This window comes from Strongylocentrotus purpuratus, unplaced genomic scaffold (genome assembly GCF_000002235.5).
Source record: "Strongylocentrotus purpuratus isolate Spur 01 unplaced genomic scaffold, Spur_5.0 spur5_scaffold_14, whole genome shotgun sequence".
Taxonomy (NCBI): domain Eukaryota; kingdom Metazoa; phylum Echinodermata; class Echinoidea; order Camarodonta; family Strongylocentrotidae; genus Strongylocentrotus; species Strongylocentrotus purpuratus.
In genome coordinates this window covers 9,053,425-9,078,162 of record NW_022145599.1, presented here as the reverse complement: position 1 = coordinate 9,078,162, position 24,738 = coordinate 9,053,425, and the positions used below count along the sequence as shown (strand labels likewise).

Genomic DNA, 24,738 nt, shown 5'->3' with positions numbered 1-24,738 from the left:
GCCAACAGGTGCCAGCTCCAGTCCTCACATTAGCCGTGTCCTGCCTTCATCCTCATCATTGGGTGACAAGCGAGAGGCTGATGATGAGCGGCTCGGAAGAAATCGGGACTCGGGGAGCGGAGGACATGGCAGACTGAGCGAAAGGGAACAAAGAACAACCAGAGATCAGTCACCAAGGTAACTATTGTCTCTGTCTGCGTCTATTGTGTATAAGGGTATGATTCAAAGCAGACACCAGACGTAAAGATGGTTTTCCAAATTAGCGATTTATATAGCACTTTTATATTTCATCCTTATGTTCAATCCTCGCCATATGTTCGTGGAAATCTACAGCATTAAAATCGAATAAGTTTAATCACTTAAGTACTATATCATTAATGAGATTATAAGATCGTAGTGACATGAGTAATGATTGAAAGATAAATATGGAAAAATACTTTTTGTCCATGATCAGAAGATATGATCGAGAGAATGAAAATTACATGTTCATTATCGGTTCGAGTATAAAGCTAGGGAATCGTCATTGCATCGTCCCTCGCCCTTCGTCTAACCTCTATTAATGTCGTAGGATGTACATAAGATTTCCTCCAGAGCGATTTAGAATATTTTATTGTGAATTAGTACTTTGCATTTCCTATCCATTTTGAATTGTATTTTTTGTTGTTGTCCGTTTCATCAGGGAATCCCGTGCGAACAGTGAAGTACCTTTCCATGTCGGAGCACATCGCAGATACCAGCATGACCTAAGCGCCAATCTCGTGGTTACAGGTATGTATGACGCTCTTGAAATGACTTAAGATCTACTTGAATGTGGTATTATATCCATATTGAACCATGATCAATTGTCAATGTAAAACCCGTTTCAAATATGATAAACTTGGAATAAATCACACACTTTTTTTCTCGGTAACTGACTGTTCTCTCATTTTTTTTTAGAATTCACTTTGGATTCGGAATGAGAAATATAATTATAAGTGATTTGTTGTTGGTGGTCTTCTAGATTTCAACAAGGTTAGGATTACAAAAACTGTTTTACCTTTCCTTGTCTAACTATCAGGTGGCGGAACCATCGGTCGGCCTGATACCACCATCCACCCTCATCTACCAGCCACACCCCATCACTGGTTACCCCGTCCTCCAAGCCACACAAGTGGCACACCCTCGCCCCTCTGGCCGTACGGGATACCTTCGTCGTCATCTCCGATGAACACGAGCACCCTGGAAGCGTCGCCGCGCGGGTCCCCGTTTCCGGTTGGACCGGGCGGCATGCACTGGGCACAGGATCCGACAACGGGTCAACTAATGTTGGTTCCTCCGCACCCAGTGCACCCAGACGGTTCTCTATCAAACCTTGGTACGTTGTTGTCGTTTGTCTCATCTTTATCCCCACTTAATAACAGCAATCTTTATTCGATTTTCTTTAAACTGATTCTTCATAACTAGTGATCATAATGCATTCATATTTTTATATTTTCTTTAGATTTTCGTGTAATTTAAAGATTGATCTTGTATGTATTTTTTTCTTCTGTTCTACAGTTTGGCCACGCTACTTAGTTCCTCCTCATCTTCAGCCCCACAGTCACCAACTCCAGCAGCTGATGTTAAACCAGTTCCCGTACGGTCCGATCCCGGGCCCCGCCCATCCCTCTCAACACCCTGGTCTTCTACAACACATACCCGGAGCAGGCAGTAGCGCGGAGGTACAGGCCTTGATTCAGCAACAGCACGAGGCCATTGCACACATGTACCGTCAGGCCGAGCAGCAAGAGCGAAACAGGAAGGAACAACCGAAGCCTCCAAGTAACGACCCTAGCAGTTTAAAACTCTCGTCCGAATCGCTGAAATGCGGGAGCGGGCACCATAGAAATCGACGGGAGTCGGGCGACGTGAAAGGAGAGGTACGGCCTGAGAGCCGACAGTCGGACAGATGTAGGACGGGATCGCAGGAACCTCTGGACATCAAACATTCCATCCAACATCTGCAACCACCGTTCTTGCAAGCCATTCCCGTCGCAGCGTCCCAACACCCTTCCCTTCCTTTCATGTACCCTCCGTCAGTACCCTATCTCTATGAGAACCCTCCGCCCGTGTCCGGTCCCCAAACGCCGTGTTCAAGGACAATTCAAGACACAAAGGACAAGAAAGAATTCTTACCAGACAGGTCGCACGCGATCCAAACGCACATCCCGCCTCTGCCATCGAACAAGGACAAGAAAGAGGGTGTTTTGAAAAGTACTAGTGTGCAGACATCTCCTGCCGAAACGCCGCCGGCACCAACGACGAAAGTTGAAGTCGATCGGGAGGAGGAACATTACTCCGACGTAAATAGCCCAAGTGCCAAATTCTCGCGTACGCAACAAACTGAGGTGAACCAACAGAAAATGTTAATAGAGCCGAATATTGATGTGGTCACTGTGGATTCACCGGAAGTGATTAGGACTTCATCTACACCATTGTCGTCTTTTGAAACCGCCATTGCTCAAACGAAAACGGAAGACGATGTTAAGCGCGGGGACGCGAGTTCGCATGAACATTTCAAGCAATCAAGTATTCAAAGTGACATCAAAACTTCTGATGTAATTAGCGTGAAAGAAGAAGAAATTAAAGACAGCAATGTGCAAACTGAAAAGGAGGATAGTGCCCTCCGAACTTCAAGTGAAGCGCAAAATGAGGAAGCGCCGGAATGTGAAGGAGTCCGCGAAACCGATAACCTTCCTACCGACACGGACGTTGCAACAACTTCTAGCAATTTGACGTCACCGTCAGCGGTATCCGACAGCAAGACTGTCGCATCGACTGTGTTCACCGAAAGCACGAGCATGTCCGCTCCGACGGCCAGTCGGGATTCGCTGATCACCAACGTCATGACAACGATACAGACATTTGCCTCGACCGTTGATGGTTTGGATCAGGACCAACTAGCGGCCATCGAGGGTATTGCTCTTCTTAGCGAAGTTGCAGAGCGTAAAGCATTGGCATCTAGAGCAGAATTCTGGGACTGCGTCGCTGGTAGGTTACATATCAACTTAATAAATACAAAAATTATGTATGTTTTGAAATAAAGAACGGAGGCTGGATTATTTCATAAATATCTTCACGAATGCTCCTAGATTTTTAATGACAAGTTACACGAATGTCTGCCGAGTTATCAAAAGTAAAATCAGCTTGTTTACAATCACATCTCGTCTAGGCATTTTGGAAAGACTCTCATGTGTTTGGGCCTCGAGCAACCGCTTACTATAATAGGAGAGGCTAATATAACTGAGTCCACAAGAGGGCGACATTTGAGTTTATACGACAGTCTACTCTCATTAATAACAACCGCGTGGTATTTTTTTGTTTTGGCAGTTTTTAAGAAATGTTAACATGGATGGATGGGGACAAAAATCATTTTAGATCATAAAATTGTAAATTCAGGCCTTTTATGTCATTTTTACTTGTCCAGTGTCCAGTTATTTTGCATTTTAAAGTTTGTAATTTAGGTAATTTGTAGAAAGAGTATGGACTTCAAAATAATAATAAATAACATATCTTGAGAACAAACATATGATCCAATTATATTCTTAGGTCACATGTGAAAGTCAATTATTTTTTGGTTGTGTAGAGTAAGGAACTTGCTTTTTACAATACATTGAAGAAAAAATGGATATAAAATCAAACCGAAAATATTATGTTTAGACATTTGTTAAAATAAATTATAAAATAAATAAGTGTCAAAAGAACGTCACAGTAAATACGAGCATGTTTTGATTATAACTGTAATTCCAATTGTTATTTTGAATGTAATTGTAAGTATATTCGATCCCTTCACCAAACAGAGCAACATCGGACAGAGAACTCCGATGAGATGGAGGATGCAGAATCGACCACGACGGAATCCAACGTTCCCCTTCAAGGTAACTCTGTGAGTGCCATGACCTCTAACGGAGGATGTGACCTGGATGATGATGCTCTGGCTGGTATATCACCTGGTGAACTGAGTCTCAAGATCAGGTGCCCCATCACCATCAAGAAAGAGGCTAATGGTATGAATAGCTCATTGTGTTTGTATGTGTTATCAAGATAGTCAATTCATTATATTTGGTGGGTCACCTTGACTGATGTAGCATCAGGACCTTTGAAAACATTTTTTGGGGGGTACTATTATTTTCAAAATTGTTTTTTTTTTTTTTTTTTGTCTTTTTTTTATTTCTTTTCTATTTCTTTTCTTTTTCTTTTTTTTTTTTTTTTTTTTTTTTTTTTTTTTTTTTTTTTTTTTTTAACTTGTGTATGGTAATTTATGACACTTTCTTTCAAATATCACTGATAAAACATGTTTATTGATCTTGATGTATCAGATTTACTTAATATTATATTGTTTGAGATATACAAAATTAAAATGATAATTATTTGATAATGATAAACAGCAACAGCATTTTCAAATCGTTTTTTAAATGTACTAATTCTCAAAATTTCTGGTTTTACAACATCTTCAACTTTAGTTTTTGTTCCCCTCAATACTGTTTCTTTCATATATGCAAGCAAAAATTTAATTACAAAATTTTGACAGCGTGATTATTTTTACCCTCTTTTCTTGTAGGACGAAGCGAGGTGTCGGCTTGTGGAACGCCTCTAGGATCAGCGGAGAACATGAATCCCATGGAACTAGAGATGAGGATGAAGTTAGCCGAACTTCAGAGGAAATACAAGGAGAAAAAGAAGGAACTGGACAAACTGCAAAAGAAGAAGGACAAAAGGTGAGTTTGCTATGATGTGTCCGTGGAATATTCATGTTTTGTATTTGGTTTTCTTTACAGCCTTGCAGAACTATACAGCATATAAAGTGTATGAATTTGAACACATTTTGATAATGGTCCATTCCTGTCTGCAAATTTGAAATTAAACCCTTGCCACAAATTCTAAATCTGAGGGTATTTTTTTATCACCTTTGCTGAAATTTTTTTTTTTTTTAAAACGTCAGTTGCCTCATTTGAACCACAAACTCCTCCCCATTAAAAATGTTCTGATGATGCTTCAGCAGCTATGATTCTAGCAGGCCTGACTCTGGTACCAGAAAAGGGTAAATGATCGAACACACTGTCACTTGTTTTTGTTTTACAGAGCAAGAGAAGACTCCAAGAATGAGGGCAGCCCTACAGTAGAGAAGCGACGAGGACGAGGGAGACCAAGGAAAAGGAAGTTCAGCAGCAAGTCTGGCTCAGAAGCACCAGAGGAAGCTCCAAAAGAAAGTCCAAAGGAAAAGTGAGTTGAGACATCAATATTCCTCCTAAAGATCTAATTGCATACTGGTCATAGGATTGCATATTGAAAGAAACTGTCTTGAAGCAATTGGGATGGGTTCATTATGTTGTATGTAAGAATTTATAACAACTGCCATGTTTTGGAATGATCATATTGAAAAGAAATTTCCTCATTGTGAAAATCACATGCTTTGCACATAGAATTGGGTACATGGGACTACACACAAATGTGGCATGAAAGTGGTAGGTTCAAACTTGCAGCAACCCTGTCTTGTCCTGTTTCAAACATGAGAGCATTCAAAGAGCCTTTCTGTTTTTCTCGGAATTATTCTGCTTTTTCATCCAAATTACGGTTTTTTTTCTCACAAAATTTGTTTTTAAAATAATTTTTATAATTTTTTTTTTTTTTTACCTACTGCACTTCAAACAACTGCCCTAAAATTTTATTTTGATCACAAAGTCAATAGAAAACTTAGATCAAAACATACTTGTAGAGAAAAATATTCTCGAAAAGAATGGAATGCAGATAATACCAAAATACCTACTTGTAAATCAACTATAGGTCCTAACATGGAAAAACCTGTATTAGGAATGGACATTTCTGCATTGGAAGTGTTTCGCGCGTGGTTGTAAGTTTTGTTCTAATGAATTCCTTTTTTTTTTGCCATCATGGTTCCTTTTTTGGGTCGCACAAAGTTGGCAGCTCTGGTTATATTCTTCCAAACTAATGTGATGTACAAAGAAGGAGAAAGATCACAAAATTATTGTTATCTTTACTAGAACTCAACCTTCTCTCTAAGACAGAGGCATATTAGATATACAGTTTAATTTATCTTGGTTTGTCCTTTTTATCAGCAGGGAAGTGAAGAGTCTGCATTCATCAGCAAAAGTGCTCTTGGAAGCTGCTGCTTCATTGGAAGAACCTGTGGTACCCAAGAAGAAGAAGAAGAAAGAACACAAGACCAAGAAGGAACAGAAGGAACCGAAAGAACCAAAAGAACCCAAGGAAAACAACAAAGAAGCGAAGGGACAACAACCTAAACAACCTAAGGAACAGAAAGAGCATAAGGAAAAGACCTCCAAGCTGGTATGTATCACTGATATCTCAGTCGGTTCTAGGACCCCTACCCCCTTGACAACCACCCCTGGGATAACCATCCTCTGGGAGAACTACCCTCTAGGACAACTACCCCCTAGGGCAACCACCCTCTAGGACGACTACCCACCGGAAGAACTACCCTCTAGGATGATTACCCCCCCCCCCCCCCCACCTAACTACCCCCTAGGACAACCATCCACTTGGACCAACTACCCCCCAGACAACTACCTCTAGACAACTAACCCCCTACAACAACCACCCTCTAGGACATCTAGTTGTGTGGGGGTAGTTGGCTTAGAGGGTGGTTGCCCTAGGAGGTAGTTTTCCTAGGGGTGTTATCCGGGGGGTGGTTGTCCAGGGGGTAGGTGTCTAGATAAGACCTCAGTCACACCAGTGAGACCGGCACCAGACTGTCAACAGGAATTACATGAGCACGAGTGGCAGGGAATTGGTTGGCTTGGGATGGTTCGTCTGGAGTCAGTTTGGCGCTGTGACTAAGACATAAATGAATGATCTCCATTGGTCTCTCCATTGACATGCTATTTGTCAACACCAAAGTTGCTTCATAATACCACATGTTACTAGAGTAAATACATGTATTTGTAGGAAAATATTTACAGTAGATTCTGAAGCAGAGCGAAAGGAGTTGAGTCAGTTATTTCATTTGGTATTACCACTTCTTGTCAAACAATGACTCTTTTTATTACGAAACCCCTTTTTTGCCATCCAGTCATGATTCTCATACTTCCACGTGAAAAGGGTAAGGTAAAAGTTTTCTTGCCCTCTGCTTATGTTGCTTATAATCCTCCCTCAATGTGTTCTTACCACAGAGCAAGAAGAGCAAGAAGTTGAAGAGCAAGGTAGATTCCAACGGGAACCCACTCTCAGTCTCTGTCTCTGTCTCTGGTGAAGCCAAACCTCACCTCAAGAAGAAGAAGGACAAGACTGGCACTAAATCTCTTTCTCTCAAGTCTGGCTCGGAAGGGCAACTAACTGCTTTGAAGGTCAAAGGTGAGTCATGAGGAAATGTACAAAAAGTTCTGTTCCGAAAGCCAGAAGGTCTCATTATGATGTCTTTAACTATTTGCTTCTTCCCTTCTGGCTGTCAACATAAGAAATATTGTTTCACCCATGTATGTTATGTTCCCAAACAACTGTACTTGCACCAAAGTATTCTCTTGTTCATGTAAACTCTCAAGTAAAAGTACTCCCACCGAAGTATACTCACACCAAGACATTCTTTGTTTAATATATTTACTAGTATCAAAATATGTTCCTCCTGGTAGTAATACTGATACCATTGTTATGCCTCCGCCACCGAAGGTGGTGCCGGAGGCATCATGTTTTCGGGTTGTCCGTCCGTCCGTCCGTCCGTACGTCCGTCCCGTTTGACCGTTATCACAATATCTCAAGAACCATTTAAGATTTAAACTTAAGACTCGGGAATAGTATTTATCACCATAGGAAGACGATCTGATTAGATTTTGGAGTACGTAGGTCAAAGGTCACAGGTCACAGAGGTCAACTTATGAAATTCCTTGTATTGAGTTTGTTAGCGCGATATCTCAAGAACCATTTGAGATTTAAACTTCAAACTTAAGGATAGTATGTATCACCATAGGAAGACGATCTGATTAGATTTTGGAGCACGTATGTCAAAGGTCAAGGGTCACAGAGGTCAACTTATGAAATTCCATACATTGAGATTGTTATCATGATATCTCAAGAACCACTGGAGATTTAAACTTCAAACTTAGTGATAGTGTGTATCACTATAGGAAAACAATCTGATTAGATTTTGGAGCACGTAGGTCAAAGGTCAAGGGTCACAGAGGTCAACTTATGAAATTCCATACATTGAGATTGTTATCATGATATCTCAAGAACCACTGGAGATGTAAAAACTTCAAACTTAATGATAGTGTGTATCACCATAGGAAGACAATCTGATTAGATTTTGGAGCACGTAGGTCAAAGGTCAAAGGCCACAGCGCACATTATGAATGCAAAAACAGCTTGTGATCGCGTTATCTCAAGAACCGATTGATGGATTCATGCCAAAATTAGGTCATGTTTGTTACTTGCAGAGCCAATGAACTGAGTAGATTCTTGGTTCATAAGGTCAAAGGTCATGGGCCCATTATGTATGCAAAAATAGCTTGTGAACGCATTCTCATTAGAACTGACAGATGGATTACTATTTAACTCAGAACATCTTGCAGAGCCAATGAACTGAGTAGATTTTATGGTCATGAGGTCAAAGATCAAAGGGTCATATATGTATATGAGAAATTGCTTGTAATCACAATATTCTGAGAACCTGTCAATGGATTACCATTGAACGTGAATTCAATTTTTTTTTTCTGTTTTGGTTTGTAAAATTGCTCTATAACGGAGGCATCATTTTCGACTGCGCGCAGTCGAATTCCATCTAGTTTAGTCCAAGTTTCAGCTTTTCCAAATATACACTGGTTGATCTAGACACTAATCTCATTCTTTGGGCTGGTTATAATCCCTATATTTGAAAGCCCGTCTGCACTAGTTTGGCCAGGGAGGATTAGACCTCTCTGCACGGTCACTGACATGTGGTTACCTCATCAAATCAGCTGTCAATTAACATAAGAAAAAGAGGTTCATGGGGGACCAACAGGCACCGATTAGGCATTGTTTGCTATATAGAGGGCACAAGTAGCTGTAGTGCAGTAGGGCTTTATGGCATTATTGTATTGGTACTTATCGTACGTATTATCACAGGCTCCAAGAGTGGTAAGAAGCGCACGGGATCACCCATCAGATCAGACATCTCCTCCAAGAAACAACATGTCTCCAAGTCTTCATCCAAGAAAAACCACATTTCTAATCTTGCCAGTCACGACCCTTTCACATCAGGTAATTAATTATTCAAATAAAACTCAGTGATTACCTGGTACCAATACGTATGATTTGCCTGAGTAGATTTGCCTGATAATGTTAAAAGTGGGTTCTTATATAGCACTCATGTCTGTCACACTTGAAGTTCCTGATGCTCCACTGTTTATTGTTTAGACTTCAGACCCAGTATCTAGTAATGATTGTAAACTATGCTGTTATCTACAACTACCGGTATAGCTGTAGTGCTCCATCTTTATTACCCCTGGTTATAGCAAAGCAGCTGAAGTATAAAGTACCCGGTAGTGCTCAATCTTTTTGGGCACCTATTTACACCCTGATGGAGAGTGGCAAATGTAGAATTAATGATTTGCTATTTTCTTTTCTTATATGAACTCTAACCTCATGGTTGAAAGTCAAGTGAATAAGCAACTGAAACCTCCACAATTTGGCTCCAGGTTTTATTCAACTAGAAGATGCAGGGTAATGTTTGTTTCATTCTTTTTGAACTCCCAGACACAGACTCCGGTAGCATCATCTGGCCCATTAAGACCACACCCATCAAGACCACGCCCTCTTCCCCATCTTCAGCTTCCACCAAACCTCCCAAATCACCCAAGATCAAGACCAAGGTGAAGAAGCTGAAGAACAAAGAGGGTAAGCTTGGCTTACAGTCTGGCAAGAAGAAGAAGAACAAATCCAAAGATGCGGTCACCAGGGCAACCTCTCCCGCTGTCAGCGTCAGCCCAAACGTGGCAGCAGCAGCACCTTCAAAGCTTACTTCAAAGCTTGAAAGGATCAGTGCAGAGAACAAACTGAAACCTGGATTGCTCATCTCGCATGTCTATGGTAAGTTAGAGAGTAAATACAAATAGATGTTGTCCACTACATTAAGTCTTATTACAACGTGATGTAAATCAGAAGAAGCAATTCTGGCCATTCTGAATCGATAGTTTACCCATCAAATATTTGATGATGGGTCCATAGAAAAGCAAACAGACAGCAGAGACATAATGTTCATTCACAAATTTTAAAAGCCTTTTTGGTGATATGAGTATTTCTGAAGGATCTTCTATTCTGCAATTTTCATTTATTAAAATCAATTTGTCATGGTACAATATGATTGGTTTCATGAGGAGACAGACCTTAAAATTTGAAATCCCATATCATGTTTAAATGCCAACTATGTATTGCTAATTCCTTGCAGCTTTGTAATAGCCATAAATAGGTGCAGAAAATAAACTGAAACCTGGTTTGCTCATCTCACATGTCTATGGTAAGGATGCGACCGTCATTGTTGGTCAAACAGTTTTTGAGCGTCAAGTAACACCTGGCTGGATTGCCCCCCAGGGAGTGTAGATTGTGCACACAGTGTGTGCGAGCAAGCACTGACTCCAATGACCGGGGTAATAGTATATCTGTAAAGCGCTTAGAGAGGTCCGAGATGTATTAAACGCTATATAAAAGCTCAATATTATTATTATTATTGACTAACCCTCTTTTTGCATCTTGCTCCACCACCAGGAGAAGACAGTGACTCCACCCTGGAGGACGGCAGCACGGCAACCACCACCACTGCATCCTCCCAACCCAGCGGGAGCAGCTGGAGCAACCACAAGGGCCTCGCCCTCCTGGCTGAGCTCTCCTCCAACCAATCCTCATCATGCTGTGCCACGCCCACCAAGGTCAAGAAGAAGAAGATCAAGGACAAGACCAAGTCACTGGCGTTGTCATCATCGATGCACCGGGATGGCACCGGGAGGGTCAAAGGAACGTCATCAGGGATGAAGGGGACGACGGGCAAGGTCGCTGGGAAGAAGATCAAGGTCATGAAGAAGAAACTGATGTCCGCGAATGGTGAGAGAAGTGAGTGCTTTTTTTGTTTCTAGGCTTGATTCACCCATCAACAGTTTGTTTTTTGTTTCATTATTTTATCATATATCTTCTGTAATTCTGATGGCATATGGCTGGATCTCAATAAAAAATGTATTTTGTCAACAAGTTAATAGAAATAGTGAGATAAATTTTGAAATGATATTTTTTGTATGCAGAAAGCATTCTTTCTTTGCAGACGGTATGATGAAGTATTTGGATGTTTTACACAGTCAGGTACTGTAACATACACTACATTTATATTAGATTGGAAGAAAACAGCAAAAAAGAAAAGCATTGGAAGTGTACAAGAGGTGTAAAGCTTTGAGGGCCATTAATATAAGATCTAGGAAAAGGTAGTCATTGCGACATCCTAATGCAGACATTGGAAAGTATACTATACAAGGATTTGGGAAAGTTTTGTAAGATATGTTAAAATGATATATGATGTGTCAACCTCCCAAATGAGTGACTTATCTCTTTCTATTCTACCGTGTATCTTTTCAGGGACATTTGTGAAGAAATTGAAGAAAGTGAGTAAAGCAGACAGAGTACCCAAGTCATCAAGTATGTCTTCCAAGGGTGAGAAGCCCAAGAAAGCCAAGCAGTTTACCAACATTAAGACCAACATGAAGAAGGAGAACAAGACTGGTCATCGCAAATCTCCCAATCATGGACATCCGTCATCTTCGGCATATGCCCCTCAGTTTGATGAGAGGAGCTGGTGTAGACGCAGGAGTGAGAGGATCTTCCTGAGCGACATCAGTCCAGTTCAGTCTCGGGATATCAGCCCCCAGAGGAAAGCAGAGTTGGTGGAGCCTGCCAAGAGGAAGATCCTGCAATCCCCAGGGATGATGAAGGCGGTGGAATCTTCAGGTTTGGGGCAGACCACAGGAGGGTCCACCAACCAGGGTGGGATTATCAGCCAGATTGGTAGTGTCCTGGATGCCCTCAAGACCGATCCTCTGCAGATGAGGAAGAAACTAACGAGGCTCAGTGCCCAGGAGGATGAAGAGGACAACGATGGACAACTCCAAGACGAAACGAGGAGGAAAAAGCTGAAGAAGAAAGCCAAGAAGAAGGACACGACGCCAACTCAAGAGAAGTTAAATCCATTAGAGTTGGCTCTGAAGGCCCTTGAGCAGGAGACCACAGACAGTAGTGACAGTGATGGGGAGAATGTTCCTCTGAGCTCGTTGGTGGAGAGACCATCCACACCAGCGCCACGCAATTGTGTGCTATCCGTAGAAGAACTCCAAGATGGTCTCCGGGTTCTGATACCCATCGATGGTCTTTTCCATGCAGGGAACGTACGAGCCATCCAGCCGCCTGATGTATATGGTGTTGTGATTGAAGGTGGGCGGGGCAGTAGACCCCATGTCTTCTCTCAAGAGCAGATCCTGGAGGAGGCCATCGCGGATGTCAGGCCATCTTCCACCAGGTACCTCCCGGAGGGAACCCGCATCTGTGCCTACTGGAGCCAGCAGTACAAGTACCTCTACCCAGGCACGGTGGTCAAGGGCTCTCCGAACCCCACCCTGGACGCCAACTTCACCACGGTCGAGTTTGATGACGGGGACTCTGGACGGATTCCTCTGGATCACATCCGAATGCTTCCACAGGATTTTCCTCTGGTGGACTTTGAGCCATCGCCCATCATGGTGCAACGGAAACGTCGAAGGAGACCTTCCGAGACAAGCTCTACCACGGAATGGAAGATGGAACTGGTGAAGGCTGACGATATGGACGATAGAATGGATGGTAAGAGGAGAGGTATGTCCCACAGACTTAATCATTTCCTTAAAGCCAGAAGGGTGTGTTATGAGTTTAATACTCTTTAGGGCTCTTGAGAGACAAATGTATTTTATTATTCATATTAGTCATGATTCTCTTTATCATTATTGTTTTGAATTTTTATTTCCCAAAATTGAATTTTAGATCTTTTATTAGATGAAGAAGTTGTAGATATCCTACCATGTACATGTTTTGTTTGGTTAAAATTGGATAGAAGTACATGAAGAAGTATATGTATGCTTTATAGACGGAAGACATTGAAATATTATGTAGGGTTTTTGTTGTAGAAATGATGGGCATCCATTATTCTTGTACTTCTAGGATGATGATTTTCTTCTCCTTTTTTGTTAGAATATTCCTGGAGGTCCCAAAGCAGTAAGGATGACCATGTCCATCCCATCTCAGAGGGAGATAATGATGTCTTCCTCCCGTCCGTACCCAAGCTCAAGAAAACCGGCGATCAGAAATCCAGGAAGCTACTCACCAAGAAAACTAAATCCAAGCTCAAACTCAAAACCAAAGCCAAGGGTCTATCCAGCTCAAAGGGTCTATCCAGCTCGAAGGGTCTATCCAGCTCGAAGGGCTCTTCTCTGTCATCCAAAATGCAACAATCCAGTGGCTCATCGCTCAAGCACAAGATGGGCAAACTCACCAAGCTGAAGAAGTTGAAGAAGCTGAAAGGGATGGCTTCATCATCATCATCATCGTCGTCGAAGTTCAGCCAGAAGATGCTGCAGAAGGGTCAGGGGAAGTCCTTCGCCGTCAAAGCCAAGAAAACCAAGCTCACCTCATCAGGGCTGTCGACCGACAGGAAGGTGGTTGGCGGCAAGAAGAAAGGGCCCAAGAAGAAGCTGGGAGGCAAAGCCAAGTGCACAGTAGAGATCGAGACAGTGTATTCGTCAGAGATTTACCCTGATGAAGCAGACTATCCAAAAGGTCTTGGTGGAACCCTCAGAAGATTTGACTCGGATGACTCCAGTGACGATGAGAGTGATCACTATACAAAGGTTTGTCTCAAGGTTCCATTCTGAAATCTTAGCAAAAGAAGTCGTGTCATTTGAATTTGAATATTGTTATGAAAAACTTGTAGAAATTATTCTTGATCAAAGAATTATCTTGGATTTTGTATCGTACTTCATCATATATCCAAGATTTCTAAACACTATCAGTTTTCAAATTATGTGTGGTTGTACATGTTTTCTACAATACTCCAATACCTCTCCTATGAAATGTTATAGATATAGTATCAAAAGATGCACCAGACTCTGGACTCTGAAGTCATGAATAGTACTTTTGTAGGTACCTCAGACATCCTCTTGGATGGATACACGCACAAGCTTGCATTACAGAAATAAGTTATGCTTGAACATATCGCAGTGAATTCCAGGGAACAGATTCTGCCCTCTGACCCTTCCGGGGTTGAATGATCTTGCCCATGTAAATAACTATCAAGAATATGCATGGGAGTGTCATGGCCGAGTGGTTTAAGGCGCTTGACTGGAGATGCGAAGGTCATTGTTGGTCAAAAATTATTATTACGTTTTTTTCTTTTTTAGAATGCTGATACCTTGATAAAGAAGAAGAAGATGAAGAAGAAGAAAAAGAGTTCTCAGTCATCAAGTAATGCGCAAGGTATGTGTTGAAGTAAAATATTTGTGAAAAAATGTCAAAATTGAAGAGAATTAAAGTTTTAATGGTCTACCATGGTGTCAATTGCACCAAATAATAGTTTACATCTACAGTTTTTATAGTCTGTTCATTTCATAAATTCTGGGATTTGTATGTCAGCTGAATATTTTATCCGTTATGGTGAATGGATTAGAAAAAGTAAGAAGAAACAAATATTGGAGCATGTCACTTTGAAAAAAAAATCTTCATGGATTGACTTTAACAAAGATAAGAATTTCAGTGAGGGAAAACATTTTAGATTTGAATAAGTTTTTTTTTCTCAACTACCCGGTATTCAATATAAGGTATTAGAACTTAATCATTGTTATGTTTTTACTCTATACTTGATAAAAATATTGATAATATTGATTGATTAAAGATAATCTTTGTTTTGTTTTGTTTTTCTTCAGCTTCCTTCTCTCCGCCTCGGCAGTTCTGGCGTTGGTTAGGCAAAGCAACCCAAAGGAGAGGAAGCAAGGGCAAGGCTCGTAAACTCTTCTACAAGTCTATCATCAGAGATAAGGAAATCATTAGAGTAAGTAGCTCACTCCATGCTAAACTAGGGGGGGGGTGTTTCACAAAGAATAAGAACAACTTAAGTTGGACTTGAACTATGGCAGGCCGTTCATACCACTAGTTCCTCTAACCATTTCTGACATTGGTTTCTCAAGGGACGTACAAATCGTGGTCACAAATTTACAGAATTGACCTTTATTTTATAGTGAAGGGGAAAATATCTAAAGATTATAATTGAGAGACCAACAGAGAGAGCGACCAGTAGCATGAATGGCCTGCCAACATAAGTTGATCATCGTCTTTGTGAAACATCCCAGTTGTATCATTTTCTCAAAATTGCTTGATATAAGTACACCATACACCAACAACTACCGGAGTGTTGGCTCAGTCAGTAGAGCGTCCGCCTCACAACCGGGAGGTCGTGGGTTCGAACCCCGGCCGCGCCATACCAAAAGATGTTAAAAGATGGGAGTTGTTGCTACCTTGTTTGGCGTTCAACAATAAGGGATAGAGCAACGTTGATCTGGCGCTGCTCAGTGGCTGCCGGGCTCATGATCAATTGGGCAAAAAGAATTTCCATTTCGGTTTAATAAAATTTGGAGTGGACTATTAGGCTATTATTATTATTATTATTATATGATATGGGACCTTTTTTTTTTTCATTACACATATTTGTATTCCTTTGTCCAATCAGATCATTCCCTCTTGTTCTTCTCCTTCTCTGTCTTCTTTATCTTCATCTTCTTCTTTTTCTTTTTCTTCCTCTTCTTCAAATTCTTATCCTGTCTGCTTTTATACTTTGCTTGCATTTTTTTGTAACTCCCTTTCTTGTCTTTATAAAGATTATCAATTATGGATTAATAAAGTAAACATCATAATTCGTGAGGACTGCAATTTTTCTTTTTGCTTGTTGATACCTTGTCAATATGTGCATTTTTATTTTATTTGCATGATTATTTGCTAAACAATTTTAATTGTAGAAGAAAATATTGGTGCTTACAGTTGAAAGAAAAAAAGTGGGTTCATAAACAATTTGTAAAAGTCTGTCTTTTAGTAATAAAATATCTAAATGACAATGTCTCCCCTATGCAGGTTGGCGAGTGTGCCATTTTCCTATCGACAGGGCGCCCTCACTTGCCTTACATTGGCCGCATCGAGAGTATGTGGGAGTCTTGGGGAGGCATGATGGTGGTCCGAGTCAAGTGGTTTTATCATCCAGAGGAGACCAAAGGGGGGCGGAAACCCAATGATGGAAAGGTATGTATGCTGGACAGCACACGCCCCAGAGGTCGGCCATTTTGTCTGTGATGGTTAGAAAGCAAATGTGCCCTGGGGATAAGTGCAGTTCTTATGTCATTTTGTGAAGTTTAGCCGTTTCTAACACTGAAAAGGACTTCACTTTGACTGAGCATGCAGAAAGAGACATGTAAAGTTATATATATATTCTAAATGTATCATCCAGTCAGAAGTAGTTTGGTAGTTATACCCACGTTATTGGATAATATATGTAAAATAAAATATTATATGTCAACCTAATTTTAGAGCCCAACTACATGTAGTTATGTTGATTAATGCTGTATCAGGTTTTCAGGTTTACCCCAAAAATTCAAGTTTACCTGAAGATGTTTTCAAACTAAAAGTATAAAGTCATATATTGTGACTGAATATTTCTGTTCTATTCAAGTGAATTCTATTAGATTATTAGATAAAGGTTTTTATCTCATTTAGTGAAGTCATCAGCGTAGTAGTCGAGTCCAGCTTTGAGGCCATATTTTATTGGCCTTAGATGGAGCCAAGTATACAAAACTTACAGAAAACAATGTTTTTTAGCGTTCTTAAGACTCAGAACTGCTGGCCACTGCTACATCAATGGTAAACATCAATCCAATATTCAACATAATTCTTACTCTTTTTATTTCTCTTCAACAGATGGCGCTCTACCTGTCTCAGCACGTTGACGAGAACGATGTCCAGACCATCTCCCACAAGTGCGAGGTGCTGTCGCTAGACGAGTACAAGCAATATGTCTCCGCTAAGAAGTCCCTCAACACAATGGTCAAGGCAAGTGATATCTACTACCTAGCCGGGACGTACGACCCGGGCAGTGGTCACACCGTGTCTGCCAATTAACCTTTGACCATCCATACATCCAGGAAGACATCCCTCAATGCAGTGGTTAGGGCCAGGGGCATCTAATTCCTAGCCAGTATCTGCGACCCAGGCAGTGGCCACACCGTACTTATCTGCTAATCTAATTTGACCATTTGTACAATATATGTTCGGCATGACAACCCGCAGTGCAGCGGTCAGACTTCAAACAACTAGAGTTATACCTGTGTACCAGGGAGCGGTCACACCATATTTCATATCTGTCTACCATGCTAATTTGACCATTCATATTACATGCATTCAGCGAGACATCCCTCAGTACAGCGGTCAGAAACCTAATACCTAACTTGTACATGTGTACCAGGGAGTGGTCACACCGTATCTGCTTTATTACGGAGTGACCATTTGGTATGTCCGGAAGAGAGACCCATCAGTACAACATCTATTACCTACGACGGTGTAGTTGATATCTGAAAGTGAGACCTAGGCAGTGGTCCCACTCTCACTTCAAACAAAGATGAACATTCAACAATGTCGCTGATCATGTTATTGAAATGTTATGCTATTGAAGCTATGCTTATGTATGCTAATGAAGACACTTTTGCAGAAAAATCATAATTTACATGGAGAGAATCAACTTATCATTTTCTAAAGAGTTGTTGGCATTGTGACAAAGAGGCCAGTAGATCTTGACAGAGTCGGCTAATCGCGCTGGAACTCGCAGATTGAAGTGCCAGTCTGCCCATGTCTTTATTGTGACACTGGATTTGACCAAACCAAATTTGACAGTATTTGCTCCAAGAAAGTACTAGTATTTGTTCAATTTATATTTAGATGATCATGACGTCATGTAGGAATTGTATGATTAATTGTTAACAGCATGGAGTTTCATATTTTGATGGCATTGACAGATTAATGTTTCTCAGTATTGTGAATTCTGTTTATAAATTGATAAGCATGATGCTTTGGATATAACAACGTCTCAAACTAAGAGTTTCAAGCTCACGATCGCTGAAAAAATTACACAAAGTATGAATTCAAATAATGTTATTATATATTTGTTGATTTGTATTGCAATTATGTGACATACGATGATCTTGAATAATTGTCAAATTCCAAAGCACATATCTCCTCCACCCTATGATGATGATATATGTGCAATGGAGCAATTATAATTTTATTATATTATATTACAGTACTGTGAGTCTATCACTTTGTTTTAGAGAGAAAAGGTATGAAATTTTGCCATACTGGAAATTGAAATGAAGACTCTTTTACTGGAGATAGTGAGATATTTTGCAAAGAGTTTTTATGAAGCTAACCATTTTTTCTTTGGCTGAGTTAGCAGGTTCACAAGATATGGCATTGTATATGTATATATTTAAGTTTTTGGAAGAGGATTTTGGATGTTATCCATTTTCACTGAGCCAAAGAAATAGGAAAGATGCATGTACAAATGTATCATTTTTGCCACTTGTACATGTTACATGTATTACGGACATGAAGAGAATTTCGTAGAAAAAGTGCAATATTAGCACAGTTATAAGTATTTGACCTATTTTATACTATTATAACTCTAGTTATATAGGAAAGGGTTATGAAAGTGTTTATTCATGGTCATATCGTTTCTGCCTTATATCATCGTATTAGCATTTTGGTATTCCAATGGTATGGACATAATTTCTGATTTTCATTTGATCCATTCACTCATTTTTATTTATTTATTAATTTTTGTAACCATTACGATTATTGGAATTTTATTCATAAATGAAAATCCAACAATACTATTTGATATGAAACAGCATTAAAAAGCTTAAACCTGTCCTGCCGAATTGAATAAATTTTAAAATAGCTGAATTTGTTCTTGATGCTTTCAAATTTGGTCATTGGATAGGAATTTTATCACAGTTTGTGAAGATTACAATTACAATTATGAATGATTATGAATAATGATTACATACATTGCTCAAAATGATAAATTACATGTATGTCTTAATATGTAAAACTCGAGAGGAAGTTACATTGATATAGACAGACAATTGCTATTGTGAATTTCTATTAATGTTCTTTTGGGGGCTGAAAAATAAGACGTAAGTAAGTACACTAGAAATGAAACGTCACATTTTCTTTTTAAAATGTTATTGAAAAGCAGCAACATCATGTGGATTTGTTTCAGTTTGGATGTTATTTTGATGTACTGTACTTCCATCCTATTTATCTTTACATGTATTATCTAAGGATGTTAATTTTTTTTAGTGAACTTTATATGTTTTAACATTGTTTTGAAAATGTTGAACCATTTTAAGAGACTTTTTTTTTTTACGGCTGTCATTTGTGTTCTAGGTATTTCATTTCATCCACAGTTTTTTTTTCTTCTGGGGTTTTGAATTTTTCTTACTCTTTAAAGAACCACTGTTTAGATCTTATACTATCGTTTGTGTTTTTAATGTTAATTGAATCAAACAAAGCAAAATCATTTAATTTGTGAAATTTTATGATGTGAATCTTTTACTTTGTTGTGTTATTGTTGTTTACTGTGTCTATAAGATCAGGTGTAAATAGTGATATATATATTTTACATGCCATGGGGAAGACCCGAGATACTATAAATAGCAAAGGCTTGATGGTGTTTTTTGTGTGTACAGTGTTGATGGAGATGTACTGAAAATGCGATATATTTGTTGAGAATTGTTAAACAACTACTGTACCATGTGGAGAGATGATTTAAGCAAAAAATAAACTATTTCAAATTGAAATATTGTGTATTTTAGATTTTTTAATTGCGTTTTGTTTATTTATGTTATTTATATGAGATAAGACACAAATCTTATAAAAGGGACCCATAATAATCTATGTCTAAAAAAACTTGTCCCCATAAAACTATGAGAAATGTCAATTTGTTTTTTGATGAAAGAGCATAAAGGATAATTGTGATTTTATTACGAGGCTCACACATAAAGCCCGTAATTTCCTAAAATCTAGCCAGGCTGAAACTTTTTTCTTCTTTTTTATCGAGTTTTAACAAAGGAGGTTAGTCTGATATCTTAAATTTTTTCTTACACGTGAATTGAGACCCACGGTGGAGTTAAAATGAATCGTTAAAAAATGGACCAAAGACTCCTGTAGGCACCTGACTAAGCGGACTCTACCTTTACTTCAAGTAGAATTTTGATTGCAGTTTTCATTTGTTAACTTGCCACATCTAAATACAGTATACCAGTATAGAATTGCATAAATATAAAGCAGACAATTTTGGCGAATGGGCCCCTTCCAAGTTATGGCAGAAGTAGTCATTTTCTAGATTGAGAAGTAAGATTCTGGAAGAAATCAAAGTGAAGCATTATGATGTGAAGAAGAAGGAATAGGAAAATGATTACTAAAAAACTCGTATTTTTCAATTGAGAATTTGGATTGTATTAAAGGAAGATCTTTCTCTCTCTCTCTCTCTCTCTCTCTCTCTCTCTCTCTCTTTTCCCTTCTCTCTCTCTCTCTCTCCCCCCACCTTTCTCTCCCGTTTCTATTTGTTTCCATTTCTTTTTGTCATAACTGCTCAGAAAAATCAGAGATACAGTTAAAGAATATGTCATCTTTTATTCATAAACTAAGGTTTCGAATTAACCGTCAGGTTGATGATACTTTCTCGTCTAGGATTTACAAAGAGTTTTCTTGCAGTGAGGACAAAAAAAAATCAATCGTCAATTCATTCCCAAGATTTTAGAATCTTCTGGGTTACCAAAAGTCAAATTCAATATACTTGATGTTAAGATCTTATTCGCGCTCCCTACCTAATACACAACAATATTCAAGAGACCAACCTAAAGAGTTTAGATCGCCTAGACCCTAATAGACCAGGGGCTCCTAATCATTTTGTCAGGCGGGCCAGATATATTTCTTGAATTTCTACGTGGCTGAGTTTTGTACATGCATAAACAGGTATACCGGTGGGGCAGATTTCTCTTGCCCGGATATAAACTGTCCGATTGTGACAAAATGTAATTCTGTCAATAAGATTTTCATGTTTGGTCATCAATCCTGGCTAAACGCAACCCATAATGGTAAAAAAAAATGAGTTAAAGAAAAAGTTCATGTAATTTCGAACCCAAGTTGGTCAAAAAAGGCGGATCAATGTCATAAAAAAAATTGAAGAACACAATTTTGAGATCCCCCCCCCCCCCAAAAAAAAAAAGAAATCTGGCCGATTATCATGTTTTTTAATCGATCCGGAATCGAATATTTTGAAAAAATCAATCATCGACAAACACTGGAAGGGTTATAAATCAGCATTTTAGGCCGAACATATTATTTCATTACTCTTTGGTGAACTTAATCCCAGCTGGTCGAGGACAAATTTCATGGAAATTTGAAAAGAAAGATCACCTTTCGACAAAAACTTTAACAGGATAGTTCTTTATATTTGGTCGAAAATCCCACATTTTCTGTCGGGCCAATTTTTATTATTATTTTTATCATCCATCTGGGGTGAACAGGATATTTTTGATTATTTTCTCTAAAATCAAATACATATTGTACAAATCAAAGCTTGAAACATTGTACATTGATTATTTTGATTAAACATAAATTGCAATGATAAAAAGAAAACATAAGAACATTTTTATAAACTGTTAAGAAAACGTTTTCATATATATAATTATGATCAAGAATATTAAAGTGACTTGGTAACATTGTTGAAGGTTGATTAAAAAATTGCGTAATTTTGATATGAAATGTTACTTATTATTTTCCTTCTCCTGTACTAACCCTCTAACATGCAACAAATCCTGAACAAATTCTCAAACCATAAAGATATTAATGGTTTTCTAGGAAGGCGTCACTGTGCAACATCCTCTAACAGTGATTAACAGTAAATTCTCCAAACATTTTTTCAATTTTCCCAACCGTTTTTCCATGAAAATAAGACAAAAGACAGACTTTTTATTGCTTTGTGACGATTCACATAAAATGTAATTAAATTGTAATAATATAGTTTTTATCATTTATAATGGTCTGTTTTCACTCAAACTTTCAGATTATCTGTAATTGTACATCTAGCATTAAAGTCACTACCTTAGCACCATCTTCTCTCATCTTTTCACTGTTACCAAGTCCCTTTAAAGTATACTTGAGAGAAAATATTATACGGTAATACGATCACATAGTTTCCAAAATAAATATGATGATTATCTCCTACTGTGAATAATCTTTTAGTCCACAATTAAATTGAGTCTACATCATTTATATATTTACAACAGCTACCAAAAAAATGAGATTCACAATTATGAATTATGTAGAGTTATCATCGACAACAAAATCTTGAAAGATAAACACATCAGTAGTATATTAAAAGAAAGTTACTTTTTTGTAATCTATAAAGGTTCAATCATTCAACTTGATTAACATGATCTAGAAATGCCATTTCTGAAACGGTCACCAGAACTCTAGTTCACCTAGTTTCAGATATAAGTGATTCCACGGGATGTTATATACAATTTATGATGTCACAGAAAAACCAGGCCTGTTGGAGGTTTTTGAAATAGGGGATGGGTCCATTTTTCAACAAAATGTGATGTTATTCTCATTTGTTTAGCCTGCCTGTTTTTAACCAGATAAAAGAGGACTAGTCGCACATTTCGCACCCCTCCCTCATTGTCCTCCTACGTGCCTGAAGATAGTGTTATCATACAGTGCGATTAAGAAGGAGCAGGGAGGTCATCCAATTTTTCAGTGGAATATATAGAGTCTATCAGCAGTACAGAAAGCGATCTCTCCTGATCGGTATTGCTGGAGAGAGTACCAATTTCTCTCAGGCTTCTCAATCTTGTAATCATTGACGAGGTTCTGGACATGCTTCAGCTCGTTAGTGTACTCATCAATGCTGACCAAACCTGCATTGTGATTCAACGTGGATATCAGGATTGTATTCCCTTGAGAAACAGCCGCGTGTAGATAATGACCTAATCTCTTTAATTTATATTTTACAACTCCTTGTTTGTCAATCAATCGTATTGTATAACCAGCATGGGTGATCAGGTGATCATTATAACTACTAATCTCCTGAGGTTCATATCCATCACATGGTATCTCCCTGATCGCCTTTCCACCTGCTGGTGAGAATACCTGGATCTTCTTGGCTTTCCTGTAGCTAACATAGATCTGATCATCACTGTCTACAGTTATGCTAGTAAATCCACCTTCATCGTGTCCCAGAGTCTCAAAAGATACATTCAACTTTGTGTAGTCTAGTGTGTACAGTGCGATACTGTTTGAGCCATCAAGTATAACATACCGATCATCAGAGAGGAACCCTACTCCAAGAATCGAACCTTCCTTGACGACTTTCTGCTGATGCTGACCATCAGCAGAGAAGATTTCCATGTTACCTGTAATACATCCTACTGCCATCCTATCGTCTGACGTACTAACCATGGCATTCATACTACCCTCATTAGGCAAAGCGATGATCTTTGCAACTGCATTTACGATCTTACCAAGACCTAGCTCGTCCATTTCAAAGTTTCTCTTAAAACTGACACTTTTTCCTTTCTTGATCGACTGCCTCGGCTGCTTGTAGTCAGGATCTTCTTGTTTCAAGGCCTCCTGTAAGTCTTGACATAGAGTGTCGTGTGCAGCCAAAGCATCCGTATCTGACGGTACCTTTGTCCTACTGGTTACCACGTCAGCTATGGTGGTCAAGTGTGTAATGTGCTCCTCAGCCGATTTCTTCATTTCGTCCAGTTCTTTCTTTACTCCTTCGGTCCTACCATTGACTTCGCCAATGAGGATTTCTTTCTTCTCTGTCACCTGCCGGACTAAATCATCGTATGCTTTTTTGATATCGTCTGTACACTGCTTCTGAACATTGCTCACATGCTCCTTCTGTTCATCAATGAAATCAACGTATTTCTGAAAGCAAGAGCTTTTCTTGTCCGCTTTGGATTTGAGGTCCTCGATACTTTTCATATGGCTGCTTTCATAGACAGCTGCCTCGATGACCCCGTGTCCTTCCTTTGTATGCTCAATGACAACACATCTGAAGCAAGCAAATCTCCTGCAGACGGAACAGAAGCACTCCTCATCCTCTTTTGGGTGTTTCCTGCATTTACGGTACCTACGTACTGACACCTTCCCTGATAGGATCTCACTCATCGCTAAGACCTCATGATTGATGAAGTTTTGCCACTGAGAGTGTTTGTTGTGGCAAGCGATACAGAAATACATGCCACAGTCTTGACAGTAGACAACAGCTTGGGGTTGGTCCTCGGATTTACAATGTGTGCAATACTGATATTGATTCTTTACGTCCTCTATGAGAGACTTCAAAGCTAAATTGGTCGGCAATTTGTTGACATCTTGGTTTTGGACCTGGGTTTCAGCCCTGCAGACAGGACATCGAAGCATCTGGTCGTTACCATAGAATTCCAAGAGGTTGTTCAGACATGTCTTGCAGTAGGTGTGAGAACAAGATAGGATCTTGGGATCGGTGAAGGTATTCAGACATACAGGACACTCCAGACTCTGAACAATGACATTCTTAAATGCATCAGCCATGATTCGAATTCTACAGGAATACGAGAT

The 24,738-nt window shown here is 39.3% G+C and overlaps 2 protein-coding genes across 7 annotated transcripts in view; one reads left to right on the top strand and one right to left on the bottom strand.

Annotated features, from left to right (window-relative positions):
* LOC581495 (trinucleotide repeat-containing gene 18 protein) overlaps positions 1 to 19,922 on the top strand; it is a 44,104-nt gene extending 24,182 nt beyond the window's left edge. The window contains exons 7-24 of one of the 6 annotated variants that reach the window (XM_030984135.1): positions 9 to 177; positions 680 to 768; positions 1,058 to 1,354; positions 1,537 to 3,009; positions 3,819 to 4,025; positions 4,580 to 4,736; positions 5,101 to 5,241; positions 6,096 to 6,327; positions 7,170 to 7,350; positions 9,094 to 9,228; positions 9,724 to 10,056; positions 10,732 to 11,073; positions 11,587 to 12,852; positions 13,225 to 13,880; positions 14,430 to 14,505; positions 14,952 to 15,076; positions 16,150 to 16,314; positions 16,987 to 19,922. In XM_030984135.1, the coding sequence (XP_030839995.1) occupies positions 9 to 177; positions 680 to 768; positions 1,058 to 1,354; positions 1,537 to 3,009; positions 3,819 to 4,025; positions 4,580 to 4,736; positions 5,101 to 5,241; positions 6,096 to 6,327; positions 7,170 to 7,350; positions 9,094 to 9,228; positions 9,724 to 10,056; positions 10,732 to 11,073; positions 11,587 to 12,852; positions 13,225 to 13,880; positions 14,430 to 14,505; positions 14,952 to 15,076; positions 16,150 to 16,314; positions 16,987 to 17,187 (6,245 nt within the window). In that variant the 3' untranslated portion in view covers positions 17,188 to 19,922. The remainder of the gene's footprint in view (positions 1 to 8; positions 178 to 679; positions 769 to 1,057; positions 1,355 to 1,536; positions 3,010 to 3,818; positions 4,026 to 4,579; positions 4,737 to 5,100; positions 5,242 to 6,095; positions 6,328 to 7,169; positions 7,351 to 9,093; positions 9,229 to 9,723; positions 10,057 to 10,731; positions 11,074 to 11,586; positions 12,853 to 13,224; positions 13,881 to 14,429; positions 14,506 to 14,951; positions 15,077 to 16,149; positions 16,315 to 16,986) is intronic. The other 5 variants (XM_030984136.1, XM_030984137.1, XM_030984138.1 and 2 more) reach the window with 5 other exon arrangements.
* A 2,532-nt stretch (positions 19,923 to 22,454) lies between these two features.
* Positions 22,455 to 24,738, bottom strand: LOC755526 (transcription intermediary factor 1-beta). The gene has a single exon (XM_030985024.1). The coding sequence runs from the start codon at positions 24,709 to 24,711 to the stop codon at positions 22,885 to 22,887; it is 1,827 nt and encodes a 608-aa protein (XP_030840884.1). The 5' UTR covers positions 24,712 to 24,738; the 3' UTR covers positions 22,455 to 22,884.

Coding starts and splice junctions, on each gene's coding strand:
- LOC755526 (XM_030985024.1), bottom strand. CDS start 24,711: ATGGCTGATGCATTTAAGAATGTCATTGTTCAGAGTCTGGAGTGTCCT.